The sequence below is a fragment of the Procambarus clarkii genome, chromosome 5 (assembly GCF_040958095.1).
Source record: "Procambarus clarkii isolate CNS0578487 chromosome 5, FALCON_Pclarkii_2.0, whole genome shotgun sequence".
Lineage (NCBI taxonomy): Eukaryota > Metazoa > Arthropoda > Malacostraca > Decapoda > Cambaridae > Procambarus > Procambarus clarkii.
In genome coordinates, this window is record NC_091154.1 from 38816824 (window position 1) to 38832026 (window position 15203).

The 15203-nt window shown below is 41.4% G+C and overlaps 1 protein-coding gene across 1 annotated transcript in view; it reads right to left on the reverse strand.

Annotated features, from left to right (window-relative positions):
* Positions 1 to 3966: 3966 nt before the first annotated feature.
* The window catches only part of LOC138351791 (heat shock protein DDB_G0288861-like), a 23529-nt gene continuing 12292 nt past the window's right edge, over positions 3967 to 15203 (reverse strand). The window contains exon 2 of the mRNA XM_069303798.1: positions 3967 to 4117. Coding sequence (XP_069159899.1) covers positions 3967 to 4117 — 151 coding nt within the window. The remainder of the gene's footprint in view (positions 4118 to 15203) is intronic.

Here is a 15203-nt window from a genome sequence, read left to right on the forward strand (position 1 = left end):
GGTCCTCTATCCCCCGCGGGGCTGACCTCCCACCGCTACTGGGGGGGGATACGAACCATGGTACTTGTGATCCCGTTGAGAATATCGCAACATACAATCAATAGCTCATAAACCTCCGCGTTTTCGCGACGTGTACGTCTTTCCTTTCCCTGGCTGAACAAGGGTCGAATCCCCCCCGGTGGTACGATCGTTAGCTCAGTGACACCTCGGGGTGGGAAGAGTAACTGGGGGGGATTGTACCATCATACGGCAGTTTGACTGACGCTCACTCTTGACTGCCGCCATGGACCCGGGCAAGATCTTCCAGATCATTACCAACAGCACCCTGCTCGGTGAGTACACACTTTCCCACACTTTTGCTATGATAGACTAGGAGCTTCCCCCCCCCCCTTTTTTTACTAGGCTACCCCTCTTATTCCCCCTAGTTAATAGCCACTGTATTAACTAGCCAACTTTATTAACTAGTTGCCTTTATTAACTATAGCTACATTCTTTATTTTTAGCCTGTTTTTATTAACACGCCACCTGGTACCGTAAATGAGTAAGGGGTAGCTCAGTACTCATTAAGGGTAGTAAGGGTAGGTAAGTACTGTCTCCAGAGTGACAACCTTTACAGTACTGGCAGGAACTGCATGTACAGGTTCACCAGTGTTATACTGCCTTATCAGCTGCAAGAACTCTGCTGGAGGGACAACTATTACTATTGGGCTGTGTCGCATCTTGGGCTGTGTCGCATCTTGGGATGTGTCGCATCTTGGGCTGTGTCGCATCTTGGGCTGTGTCGCATCTTGAGCTGTGGCGCATCTTGGGCTGAATCGCATCTTGGGCTGTGGCGCATCTTGGGCTGTGTCGTAACTTGAGCTGTGTCGTAACTTGAGCTGTGTCGTAACTTGAGCTGTGTCGTAACTTGACTGTGTCGCAAATTGGGCTCCAGGCTTTGATAAGCAGAAAGGTATGCCAGAACTGTCTCTCCCCAATACACCGACGAATTAGGCTCCTGAGGTCCGCTCGGAGGTGCTGGACACAGATTTATTTGAACTGATGTTAGGATAGAGAACTTTTACGGTGTTGGTAACGTGAACTATTGTAGTCAAACACTCAGACGATGGAGATAATTGGGCCATTTGGTGGAAAATTAACCACATAATGACGAGTTATATTGAGCAAAGATGCTGGCTGTTTGGAACAGTTTTAACACTCTCAGTATTGCGCTGTGAGGGCTGCGTGGATCAGGCTTTTAGAAGTTTACTGCGGTTTAAAAGTTAGTTTTTTTTTTACTAAATAGATAACCCAACACACACATGTGAAATGAAATTGCCGTTCATTTTATATGTGTAAGTTGGTTGACTGAGCTTTTTTTACCACCCCGCACTGAGATTAAATGATTCGAAAAAAAATAATTCGATAAAATTAATTGAGATTTTACAATAATCTGGTTGGATTTATTAGTTTTTCAGCAAAAACTTTTGAAATTCAGGAATGAGTTTATAACTTTACTCAGCTATATAGAATCTCTGAAAACTAATCTCGTTTGTCTGGTAATTTTTCACGAACTCTTCACGTTCGTGAATCTTAAACCTCATTTTATGGAGGAAGATGCGAGAGCCTTTGCATGAGGATGGAGATCTTAATACGACACATAGTCAAGGAGCCAATCTTTAAAGAGTGAGCGCCGATCTGAATTTATTAACGAAAAGCGTTTGAAAGCTTAAGAATCCTAAGAAACAAATCTAGGAAGATATCAAACTGTGTCCAAAGCCTTAGCTATCCGATGAGACGAATATTGGAAGATCATTAATGAAAGTCCAGCTTATGAAGAGCAATTGGAGAGGTTCATAGTCCATCCCAAAGAAGACTTCAAGATTAATGAAGATTAATCTTCAAGACTTCGAGGTAGTTTGCTGTGATGGGAATACTCAGTATGAGAACAATGTCCTCGGCAGTCTTGCATTCCGACGATCAAGATATTCCCGCAGGTTATGGATATCCGCAAATTAACTATTTGGTACAGCATCATTAGTAATACCAATTATCCTCAAAGCAAACACTTGTATCCTTCCGAGGTTCGACTTAAGAGTAGATATGAGAATGCAATTGACGAATGCTCACATATACGAGCACAACTTACGACTACAAACATACGAGCACAACTTACGACTACAAACATTCGAGCACAACTTACGACTACAAACATACGAGCACAACTTACGACTACAAACATAAGAGCCAGGGGAGAAAAAGCCTATCTTAACACTCGCATCCTAATGTATAAACAGGAACAGACTTACATCTTAAACCTTTGCGGAAGACGTCGTGCGGGTGATCACTAAGACTCCACTCTTTCTTTTCCTCATCGCGCGATTATTGCTAATCACGAGAAAGAGTCGAAAGAAGAGCATAAAGGATGGAATTTGATAAGAGTGGGACAAATGGGGTCTGTGGAAGAGGAGAGCGCGAAGGGAAATGGAAAAGAAAGTAATGGTAATTGGGCAGGGAATTGTATCAGGGGAAGACGAATGCAAAAATGGCTTTGAGGTAAAATTGTATTTCTGCAGGGAAGGTGTAAGTGAAGCTATTGTGAGCACTATATGCAGTGGCCACTGCTCGGTTATCATGAGTATAAGGTGGCCACTGCTTGGTTATCGTGAGTATAAGGTGGCCACTGCTCGGTTATCATGAGTATAAGGTGGCCACTGCTTGGTTATCGTGAGTATAAGGTGGCCACTGGTTATCGTGAGTATAAGATGGCCACTGTTTGGTTATCATGAGTATAAGGTGGCCACTGGTTATCGTGAGTATAAGGTGGCCACTGGTTATCATCAGTATAAGGTGGCCACTGGTTATCGTGAGTATAAGGTGGCCACTGTTTAGTTATCATGAGTATAAGATGGCCACTGTTTGGTTATCATGAGTATAAGGTGGCCACTGGTTATCATCAGTATAAGGTGGCCACTGGTTATCGTGAGTATAAGGTGGCTACTGGTTATCATGAGTATAAGGTGGCTACTGTTTGGTTATCATGAGTATAAGGTGGCCACTGTTTGGTTATCGTGAGTATAAGGTGGGCACTGTTTGGTTATCGTGAGTATAAGGTGACCAGTGTTCGGTTATCATGAGTATAAGGTGGCCACTGTTTGGTTATCGTGAGTATAAGGTGGGCACTGTTTGGTTATCGTGAGTATAAGGTGGCTACTGGTTATCGTGAGTATACGGTGGCCACTGTTTGGTTATCATGAGTATAAGGTAGCCACTGTTTGGTTATCGTGAGTATAAGGTGACCATTGCTGGGCTATCGTGAGTATAAGGTGACCACTACTCGGTTATCATGAGTATAAGGTAACCAGTGTTCGGTTATCATGAGTATAAGGTGACAAATGTTCGGTTATAAGTTCTTGTTATCCATGTCTTTTTTCCCCGGCACTTGTAACAGCTAAAGACGCATATAAAATAATGTGAATTAATAATATAATGATATTAGAGTTTAACCGACCCAAGTCACGGTTTATAATCTCAGGTTTAGTCTTGGAGGCTAATCTCTGACCGCCTTCACTTCCTCAAAGCCTTATTGGTTTGAAGTTGGGCTTAAGGCCTAATATGAGTCTCTGGAGGGATATTAAGGTCGCGACAACAGCTTTCTGACCAGCCATCAAGTACATGCTTTTGTCCGGTATATAATGCAGAACTAAAGTATATTTTCTGAGTATATTAACCGAAAAGCGTAATACATTTGTCGATGTATTTATAGACTTTTATATCTAATACCAAAGTGCATATTTTAACAATGACTGATATAACTCACTATTAATGTCTACTGTTAATATGTTATTTTTGTATAATGATAATACAATTTGCATTATAATTAAAAATCTGAATAACCTAACCGGTTCTAAAAGCTGCTCCGAGATCTAATTTCAACACACAAAAACAAACTGTATAATATACAGCTATAATATAAACTCCTAACCATCATATGATGGATAATAACATTTCATTCAAGCAGTAGAAGTAGACCTGCTGTTGCTGCTGCTGCTGCTGCTGCTGCTGCTGCTGCTGCTGCTGCTGCTGCTGCTTGTGAGGTCTGCGGTCCAAGGATTCAATGGTCCAAGTGAAAGAACAGCTGTAGTATATTCAGTGCCAAATCCATTGCAATGAGGAGTAAGCTAAGCGTACAAGCACAAACCGCATTGGAACTAAAGCCACGTGTTCTCCCTCTCCTCAGTGGTGACGAGGCTCCTCTGCTTTATAGGATCCAAGTTATTACATTTGTTACATAAAGCTCCTATTATTTTTTTAATGTATATATATATATATATATATATATATATATATATATATATATATATATATATATATATATATATATATATATATATATATATATATATATATATATATATATATATATATATTTAGGAAAGTTTTACACTGGCTAGTGTTGTTGCAGACGGCTGTTGTCTTGGGGTTGGTCTCTGTGTTTGCTGCTAGTCCGCTCTTTATCGCTTTCTCTCTGTCCACTCTTTGTCTCTCTACAATATGAGTGCTTCTGTACTTCAGTTGCATCTGTTATGTTAGGGCTCCTGTACCTCAGTTGCATCTGTTTCACAAGTGTTTCTGTACTACAAGAGCCTCTGTATTAGGAATACCTCTGCATTATGGACTCATCTAGGTGTTTTGTCAAGGCATCTTCCATCAGTCTTGAATTGCACTCACTGTTTATGTCCAGGAAGCTTCTTGTGGTGCACTCTGTCACAGTCTTCGCGTTACACTTCTTCACTGAGTGCAAATATTGAGAGATTTGTCCTAAGAATATTTCAAATGCTTAAATGTGGAAACTTTCGGGACTACACTCAAATATTTCTTAGGTGCTTTTGTTTTCATTTTATGTTTTGTTTATCAATGTTTGCAGTTAAATGCGGTTACACAGACGGTAATATAACTGTTGCTTTGTATAAATGTGGGTGTTTAATTTATTCTGTCTTCGTGAGCAACGAGTACCACTTTGCCTTTTGATTATACTCTTAAACTTTGAGACAAACTTCCTGCAGTTCTCAAACATAGGAGTCCAACCACTTGGGCTGGACGGTAGAGAGACGGTCTCGCTTCATGCAGGTCGGGGTTCAGTTCCTGACCATCCAAGTGGTTGGCCACCATTCCTTCCCACCGTCCCATCCCTAATTCTTATCTTGACCCCATTCCAGTGTTATATAGTCGTCATGACTTGGCGCTTTCACCCTAATAGGTCCCTTTTTAAACATAGAAGGTCGGTTTCCCTGAGCGGTAGTGCTCAGTGTCTCTCTCACATGAAGAATTAACTGACTTTCTTGTACTTTTTTTCGGTGCAAGAAAGAGAAAGCTTTCAAAGCATTTGCCAACTTATTTATACATTCAGGAGTAACTTGGCCTAATAAAACTGTGTTCAGCGAATGCTTCTGAAACCATGTTATTGATATGATATGTAAATGACGACAAAGCTAAACGGAGCTTTTAAACTTCATTTGCCTTCTCAGTATAATGTTTATTGAATGTTTGAAAAGTGCTTCACTACCTCTCCAGGCATCCATCCCCTACACGCAGCGGTGGTTTAAAAGCAACAGAGGATTATTCCCTGCCGTCTCAAGCCGAATTTTTTTCCCCAAGACAACTAGATGGGAAAGGCGAAGTATGAGCTGTGGAGAGAGAGAGAGAGAGAGAGAGAGAGAGAGAGAGAGAGAGAGAGAGAGAGAGAGAGAGAGAGAGAGAGAGAGAGAGAGAGAGAGAGAGAGGGAGAGAGAGAGAGAGAGAGAGAGAGCCACTGAACCTGGTAAGATAGAAATTGTAAAGGAAGTGTGCTGACAATGTTCTTTTAATTCATGTGAACTGAAAATTGTAATAGATTTATATTTTATCCAGACATAACCATTTAAATAGCAATGGCTTCAAGATAACCTTTGAAGGCTCTCAAACATTTTAAGAGACATATTAATGGAAAGTTTCGCAAAATCTTAAAACAAATCTCAAACAAACTTAATTGATTCACGATATTGACTTTGTATTTTGTCTGTGATCCCAAATCTGAAAAGCGCTTTCAAATGTTATGGTAGCCATATGGGTTAATTATGTAATTCAGTAAAATCTTTCAGGCGCCGTTTGAATAGATTATGCCATTATCAAGTTCTAAGTTATATACGCATGATATAATCTTTTTTGTCACGCGGAGAGACTTGGTAGTCGTTAATATCACCAACAAGCCACTTAATAGGGAGTTATGATCACTAATAATAATAATAATATGATAATCCGGCTCTTTTACAAGCTTTCCCAAACAGTAAAAAAAGGAATATATATATATATATATATATATATATATATATATATATATATATATATATATATATATATATATATATATATATATATATATATATATATATATATACTTTGCACCAGGAAGACCTGGAAACTGACCAACTGGTTTGAAAGTTATTAAGAGAGAGTATCTTAATGAAATTAAGTTCTGCTTCTCAGGATCAATTTCGTAAAGTGACCGTCTTAATGAGTTACTGCTAATTCTGTGTGACAGTCTGCACACAGTCTGCTCTCTTTTCCCTGCACCAGGGAAGAGAGAGCAGGAAGCCAGCAGGAGTCAGTCTACAACTCGGTACATAGTAGGCTAGTCAGCTCCTGTGCCTCTCTAAGGCCAAAAACACTAGACTGAACCCTCCTCAGAATTAGCTAAAGCTGTGTATATATTTATTTCTCAATGAAATATTATTTATAATGTGTGAGGTTTGATATGTAGCAGCCCGAATTAAATTAGATTAAATTAGGTCTTCTATATATATATATATATATATATATATATATATATATATATATATATATATATATATATATATATATATATATATATATATCCTCACATATTATAGTTAAATTTTGATTAGTCAAAATGACACAATTTAATTGTTATAGTTAGTAATTTTGTCCACGTCTTATGAATGATCCTCGGTTTGGTTGGCAGTGAATATGTGCAACATATTCACTGTTCTGTGTTGGTAATGAATATTTGCAATATGCTCACTGTCCTGTGTGGCAGTGAATAAAAACAGCATGTTCATAACTGCCGTAAATCAGTACATATTTTAACAATTAATAAAAAAATATTCCTTGCTAAAATATGTATCAATGCATATTCATTGCATCCATATACATGCAGTGAAAATGCACATGTATAGATGCATTGTCAGGTTTGTATTTTTTTTATTTATGTATTTATTTATTTAATATCACTATGCACAGTTAAACTGCACATATTCATATGTTAGGTACCTGTCAGTCGGCCTAGTAGCATTATATTGGCCTAGGCTCCTAAATGAATGTGAATAGTTGCATTTTATGTGGTTTTTATTACGTATTTTTGCGTTAATGACTAAGTGTAACACTCTAGCATATTTTCGTCTCTTTTGGATATTTTGGTACCTGTGCATGAAACAGAAGCAACCAGTGCATACCAGAGGCTAAAACCTCAAAGGTACCGCTCCCAAGCAATGCTACAAGGCTGTCCTTCCGTCAAAGTGGCTTTTAGAAAGTCTGTTGAGTTAAATATTGGCCTCTCCATGTCATTGTTTTATGAAACCCATCTCTGTATAACCTGTGTGTGTGTGTGTGTGTGTGTGTGTATGTGTGTGTGTGTGTGTGTGTGTGTGTGTGTGTGTGTGTGTGTGTGTGTGTGTGTGTGTGTGTGTGTGTGTGTGTGTGTGTGTATGTGTGTGTGTGTGTGTGTGTGTGTGTGTGTGTGTGTGTATGTGTGTGTGTGTGTGTGTGTGTGTGTGTGTGTGTGTGTGTGCGAGTAGCGGTGTTGACACGGTCGCCCAAGCCACGGTGGAGAAGACTGTGGCTTGTGTCCGAGATCAAAGGATTCAACATCACAGCATCTCTCTCTCTCCTCGACTCCGCACTGCTCTGACATCCACGGTTGAATGTCATATAATTCATTCTTCAGTGAAGGCATCCAGCGCAGGGAGGCTGAGCTGGATCAAGAACTGTTCTGTAAGTCGTCCTCCAACTTTCCGTCTAACCAATATTAACGTCACAAGAGTTCATTTCCTCCCCTCTCAGACATTAGACTTGTTTCCCCCTTCTAAAAGTTTCTGTGGTTACTTAGTGTAGAAAACTTTTTTCCAAATAGTCAAGACCTCTGCCAACAAAGACCTCTTCGAAAACCAATACAAGAATGGGAAACCTCCTAGCCTATGCAAGTTTAGAATTTATTAGAAAGGATTTTGTAGTTCTTGCCGGACACTCATGAAAAGATCAATACTCCAGTGTCCCGAACTGCGCAAAAATGGCATAATCCAGACATTCACTCTGCTTTATTATACAACAAGAGCAAATAAGCTGGCAGATTTGAGATTCATTCAATTACCCCTGAAAAAAAACAATCAAAAGCTCGACTATCAAAGCAGACTCAGTAGTACATCCTCCACATGGTCACTCTAGGGAATAACTGGTAATTGAATTAAGTTAAAACTGTTCACATCTGTCAGAGCAGTTGTTCAACAAGCAGATCATGAACAGAAACGTACACCAGATCTCTCCTGTTGAAAGCCTGTAGGATGCACTGGACGAGGGTAGATTGTGATGTTTAATATTGGTAATTGAAAGGCAGTTGGACCACCTGAATGCGTCGTAAGGTTTAAGAAGACGATAAACTTGCCGTTATGAAAAAAGAGAGCAAATGCAGTTATGGAATTGAACACGAGAGAGAGAGAGAGAGCTCATAAGTTCTATGGTTGAACACGACGGGTAGGATGTGAAGTTGTGTGGTTGAACACAAGTAAAAACTTGAGCTGTGTCGTTGAATAACTCTAAAATATAAGTAATATATTTAGACTATTCATCGGTTTTTTCTGAAAATGGAAAAGAGAGGTTCAGAAACAGTAAGAGAGCAGCTGCGTCCACATGTGTGGCTCAGTGGGTGAGCCTTAATGTGACACAACCGCTTCAACTGGCTCCACATCCAGCCAATTGTAGCATTTCGTTGAAACCTTTAGTACAAGGATCGGTAACCTTTTTCCTCTGTGGGGGCCAGCACCAATGTCTATGAACCGGTGGTGGACCAGCACCAATGTCTATGAACCGGTGGTGGACCAGCACCAATGTCTGTGAGCCGGTGGTGGGCCAGCACCAATGTCTGTGAACCGGTGGTGGGCCAGCACCAATGTCTGTGAGCCGGTGGTGGGCCAGCACCAATGTCTGTGAGCCGGTGGTGGGCCAGCACCAATGTCTGTGAGCCGGTGGTGGGCCAGCACCAATGTCTGTGAGCCGGTGGTGGGCCAGCACCAATGTCTGTGAGCCGGTGGTGGGCCAGCACCAATGTCTGTGAGCCGGTGGTGGGCCAGCACCAATGTCTGTGAGCCGGTGGTGGGCCAGCACCAATGTCTGTGTGTCGGTGGTGGACCAGCACCAATGTCTGTGAGCCGGTGGTGGGCCAGCACCAATGTCTGTGTGTCGGTGGTGGGCCAGCACCAATGTCTGTGTGTCGGTGGTGGACCAGCACCAATGTCTGTGAGCCGGTGGTGGGCCAGCACCAATGTCTGTGAGCCGGTGGTGGGCCAGCACCAATGTCTGTGAGCCGGTGGTGGGCCAGCACCAATGTCTGTGAGCCGGTGGTGGGCCAGCACCAATGTCTGTGAACCGGTGGTGGGCCAGCACCAATGTCTGTGTGTCGGTGGTGGGCCAGCACCAATGTCTATGAACCGGTGGTGGGCCAGCACCAATGTCTGTGTGTCGGTGGTGGGCCAGCACCAATGTCTGTGTGTCGGTGGTGGGCCAGCACCAATGTCTGTAAACTGTAAACCGGTGGTGGGCCAGCACCAATGTCTGTAAACTGTAAACCGGTGGTGGGCCAGCACCAATGTCTGTAAACTGTAAACCGGTGGTGGGCCAGCACCAATGTCTATGAACCGGTGGTGGGCCAGCACCAATGTCTGTGTGTCGGTGGTGGACCAGCACCAATGTCTGTGTGTCGGTGGTGGACCAGCACCAATGTCTGTGAACCTTTAGCGTGATACATTAATTGACTGAACTAATAAATAAGTAATTTAAGAAGCTAATAATAATGAAACATAAAATTATATATTATTGTCTATCTGACTTAAATCATCCATCGAAAAACGCAAATAAGATTAATTCCAACCTCTTAGTAACGGGCTCAAGAATGACTCTCGTTATCAAGGACCTTTTAAAACGCACTTGATCAATGTGTTATGATCAACACTCAGTGATCAATGTTCATCATAGCTACACATTGAAGAATATTACTCATCGCAACCCCTTCCTCCCCTTCCCGTATAATGTATGACAATAATGTTCAATGAAAATTCCTTTCATCCCTGCGGAATATCGAAAATTTGGAGTAAGAAATTTACAACCAAAATGTTCATTGTCTGCTCATTTTATCACGTCTAACCAACAAGTTTGTGTTCCATGAAAATGTAATGACTGATCCGGTGGTCTTCGGGGTGCTGAAACGAGTTGAGAACCGTAACAGGAACTCATTTCTCCTCGTTTGTTACCACTGACTAGACCAACCAACTGTAAATGTTCGTAGCTCACGGCTGTGCTGTCGCTCGAGAAACTGAAGGAAGGCTCTCAGCCTTCAGTTTCTTACTTGACAGAGGAGTAAGACCTCTGTCAAGGTCTAGAGTCTGGAGTGTAGACTTCTGAGGGTTGCTGAGGCCACCACTAGCGTACTGACCATGTTGTTGTTGTTGTTATAGATTCAGCTACTCGGAACAAGTTCCAAGTAGCACGGGCTATGGTGAGCACGTAACTTAACTGGCACAGGAGCGGGGCAAGTAGTACGGGCTATGGTGAGCACGTAGTGAACTTACCTGGCACAGGAGCCAGCCAGACAGTCTACATTAGTCCTGGACAGAGGCTCGAGGTTAAGAAGAAAAGAAAAGCACTCGTTGTATAAACACTAAGAAATATGATACAGCTATAAGTGTATATATATATATATATTTTCGAGGATCTCAGCTTCTTGAAACAAAAACTACCACTGCACAATATATACTCTCCATATTTACATTTTATTCATCATTATGTTCTCACTAAATTAATTTAAAAATACAGATATTATTTTTGCACTGCGTTTTAGCTTTTTTAAAATTCAAATCTAATTTTTGTTTTAGTCGTCTAAATCTCTGATAAAAGGGAAGGGAATTATCAGGGGAAAGTGCCAAGCCATTACGACTATACAGCACTGGGAAGGGGTCAGGATAAGGATTTGCGATGGGACGGGGAAGGAATGGTGCCCAACCTCTTGGACAGTCAGGGATTGAACGCCGACCAGCATGAAGCGAGACCGTCACTCTACCGTCAAGCCCAAGCGCTGTGGGCAATAACTATCCATTTTAGTGTTTAGTTATTTTAATTTTACATAGAAAACAAAGACGATCATTGGTGCGGTGGTCACGGTACTGTGTACTTTTAGGGGTGATCCTGGATGGCATGGGTTCGAATCCTGGCCGTGTGTAAACTGTGTGTGTGTAAACTAAAGTCTTTGAAAATATAATAAGTTATTACGAAACGCGTTCAAGTGTCGCGTCAGACTAGAAATAAAAATGAATTTTGGAGAATTGATTTTTCAATTACCATCGACAGTAAAAGGAAACATAAGAAATATTGAGAAAATTCGTGTTAGAATTATTAATCTTACTTTTTCGGTCATAGTTAACAATATATATATATATATATATATATATATATATATATATATATATATATATATATATATATATATATATATATATATATATATATATATATATAATATATATATATATACATAATGCGAATGTATAATATTGAAGAAGCATTTTCATGCAAAAATGTAATATTTGTACACCTCATTACCACAAAACATTTTCCAAATTAACAAAATCTAGCACAGTCATTAACTTCATTTAAAATACAATATCTGCGCTCGGTAAAAAAAAATTATATTTGTTCTCCACCTGCAATCGTCAGCGTCCCTCACTTAACTGCAGTCATTGAAATTTTAATTTTTAATGAGGAATGAGAGTATTTGACGGTCGTGGATTTTTACTAACTGAACGTTACCTTACCTTGAGGTTACCTTGAGGTGCTTCCGGGGCTTAGCGTCCCCGCGGCCCGGTCGTCGACCAGGCCTCCTGGTTGCCGGACTGATCAACCAGGCTGTTGGACGCGGCTGCTCGCAGCCTGACGTATGAGTCACAGCCTGGTTGATCAGGTATCCTTTGGAGGTGCTTATCCAGTTCTCTCTTGAACACTGTGAGGGGTCGGCCAGTTATGCCCCTAACTTTCCTAAAACAGGAACGTAACTTGTTCCTGTTTTCTGCCTGGAGAACATACATGCTAAATTACTTTGATTTTTGTCATCGTGACACGTCTCAGTTTTGTAGTCTGTATCACTTTATCTTATTCTTGCTACTTTTATTCTATCATAATGGCTTATTAGGAGTGATGCTGATGTTCGTGATGAAGCTGTTACCAGAGAGTTGTTATCCTGCATCACTTCATCTGAACTCTGACCCTAGAATATGATCTATTTAATGAGCTTTTTTTATAGTTTTTGTTTCATTATGAATACGTTTTATATACAGTTATGTCACGAACATGTTTGGAATAGGATGAAGCTGGTGCCAAGTGAAATAGACTTCATGTGGCCGGTTGATCTCATCTCCATGTTGAGCGAGCATGTTCCTAGGAATGAATGAAGGCTAATGGAGTGATGTTTTTCGTATGTCATCACCAGCTTGAGGCTGTTGACTGCTACGCGTCTTGTGTTTTGAGTGCCAGCTTTTGATTGTCTGCGAAGTTAGGCAGGTGAGAAACCATTACAATATTCGTACTATACAAAACAGCAGAAATGTCATCTCTCCGGTGTTGAAGGATCAGATCCTCTGACCGTTCCAACAAAGACTGGATCTCGCATCTTCAAACACAGTTCTCTTCTACCTTTCCCAGAATTCGAATAAATGACGGGAGGCAGGAAATTCAGGAGAGTGTTACATATTCAACCTGGGGGGCGAACTTGAGCTTCATATAAATTTTGCAACCGCTGCTGTCGAGAGGGTAGGAAATGCACTTTATGGCTGTAAGTTTCTTGACTGCCTTACTCGGGTTGTTCAGCACGTGGCTCTTCATGGTTATTGATGAATCGAACCTGATCCCCCCAAGATGTCAAATTTATCCCTCAGCTTTTTTTTTTGTCCCTTCTGAGTACCTGTCCCAGTTAGTATATCATACTGTATCATACTGTCTATTTGTCATCATCTGTATTTTCTCAGCTGTAAATTAAATCTGCCATCCTATACTCCAGGTTCTTATTGATGTAAGTCGGTAATTAAGGACCTTCATTCCAGTTGGCATTTACTCTCATGAATATATAAAGGATAGTGTTGTCATCAACACGGTCGTCAACTTCAGGGGAGAGGTGTATTAGTAGACTTTTACACTCAACTAAATTTTTTAAACCAGGAGGCCAAGGTCTGGGGTGTACGAGTCAGAGGCATATCCATGGGGGTCCATACAAGGTGTAACAGCTTTGGGCTGACCTTATCCGGCCGCATTTCCTCTGCCTCTGACAAGTGATTTAAGGACGGGGTAGACCTCCTCCTGTTTAATAACAATTTGACACTGTGCTTTGGTCAAGCTGTAGAGGTTGTTGTTGCTCTGGATTCGGGACCTGCTTTGTGGCTGCGTCATGGTGTGTCAGTCTCAGGTCTTTGCTTAGTGGTGGGATTATGTCTCTCTCTCTCTCTCTCTCTCTCTCTCTCTCTCTCTCTCTCTCTCTCTCTCTCTCTCTCTCTCTCTCTCTCTCTCTCTCTCTCTCTCTCTCTCTCTCTCTCTCTCTCTCTCTCTCTCTCTCTCTCTCTCTCTCTCTCTCTCTCTCTCTCTCTCTCTCTCTCTCTCTCTCTCTCTCTCTCTCTCTCTCTCTCTCTCTCTCTCTCTCTCTCTCTCTCTCTCTCTCTCTTTTATGCCGTGTCCATTTTTGTTTTGTTGTAATTATTTTCAATCTTTATTGTTTCTCTCTATGGCTCTATCCTTCTCGCGGCGCTATCCATCACAAGCAGTTCCTTCAGCCTCCATCTGTCTCAAGCAGTTCAATAAGGAACGCATTACTCTTCCAAATCTGGCTTCTCCAACTTTGTTTCCCATCATGTAAATTTCTCGTTCAACTTTAGGAGTCAGATGAGAACTGAGGCCCAATAAAGTCTAATGAGCGAGGAACCATGAATTATGCAAAGGCGGTCATGACAGACATAAACATTTCTAAAACGAAGATCTCTGATGGATGAGAAATGTTGATTGAGGGGCTTCCCATCGGTCACGATCTCTCTTAAGAAAATTATTATTTGGACCACTGGGACCAGGCAACTTGTCATCAATGCGACTTTGAAGCATATAGAGAAATAATTCAATATATATGAAAACAAATTTGAATGAAAGAGCTCCTCAAAGCAACTCGTGTATATATAAATATATATATATATATATTTTTTTTTTTTTTATATATAGAAGGGAGTACCACCTCTGGCTGGAAGAAGGGGGACCCATAGCCTCGGAGGAAACCACACATAACGCATTGGAGGGAATGTGGGTCCCCTCCAATACAGTTTCTGTGTGCTTTTCTCCTACCACCCCCTTCCCTTTTTTTTTTTTTTTTCCTTTATTGTGTATTTAAAGGTTACAAAACATACAAGACAAATGCCTAAAGGTTATGGATCTCTTGAAGCTCCTCCGCTTCTGGACAGGAACCGAGGACGCAGCAAGCATTTCCCCTCTGGATCGCCACACTGAGACGCTGAAATAAAAAACTGGAAGCCCTTGGGTCTCTGGTGACGTCAATGAGCTTGGACCCCAATTCCTTGAGAAATCCCAAGGCACTCTTGCCCCAGGGGCCATGCGTCTCAGACGCTATGGGAACAAAGAGGTATTGACCTTCCAGTCGCCTGTACTTGAGTGATTTTGCTGTTTCCCTGTGGTTGGCCGCCCCACCTGCTTGATCAGCTCCGAAGTGTACATAGGTGTCAGCCAGGGTGGATACACATGTGTAGTCCCACACCAACTGTCTACCCTCCTTCCATGAGTATATGGTGATGCCATCAGGGCGAAGTGCTGGGAAATCCGGGTTTTGGACCCCTAGGATGCGAGGTTCTCTCTCCACTGGG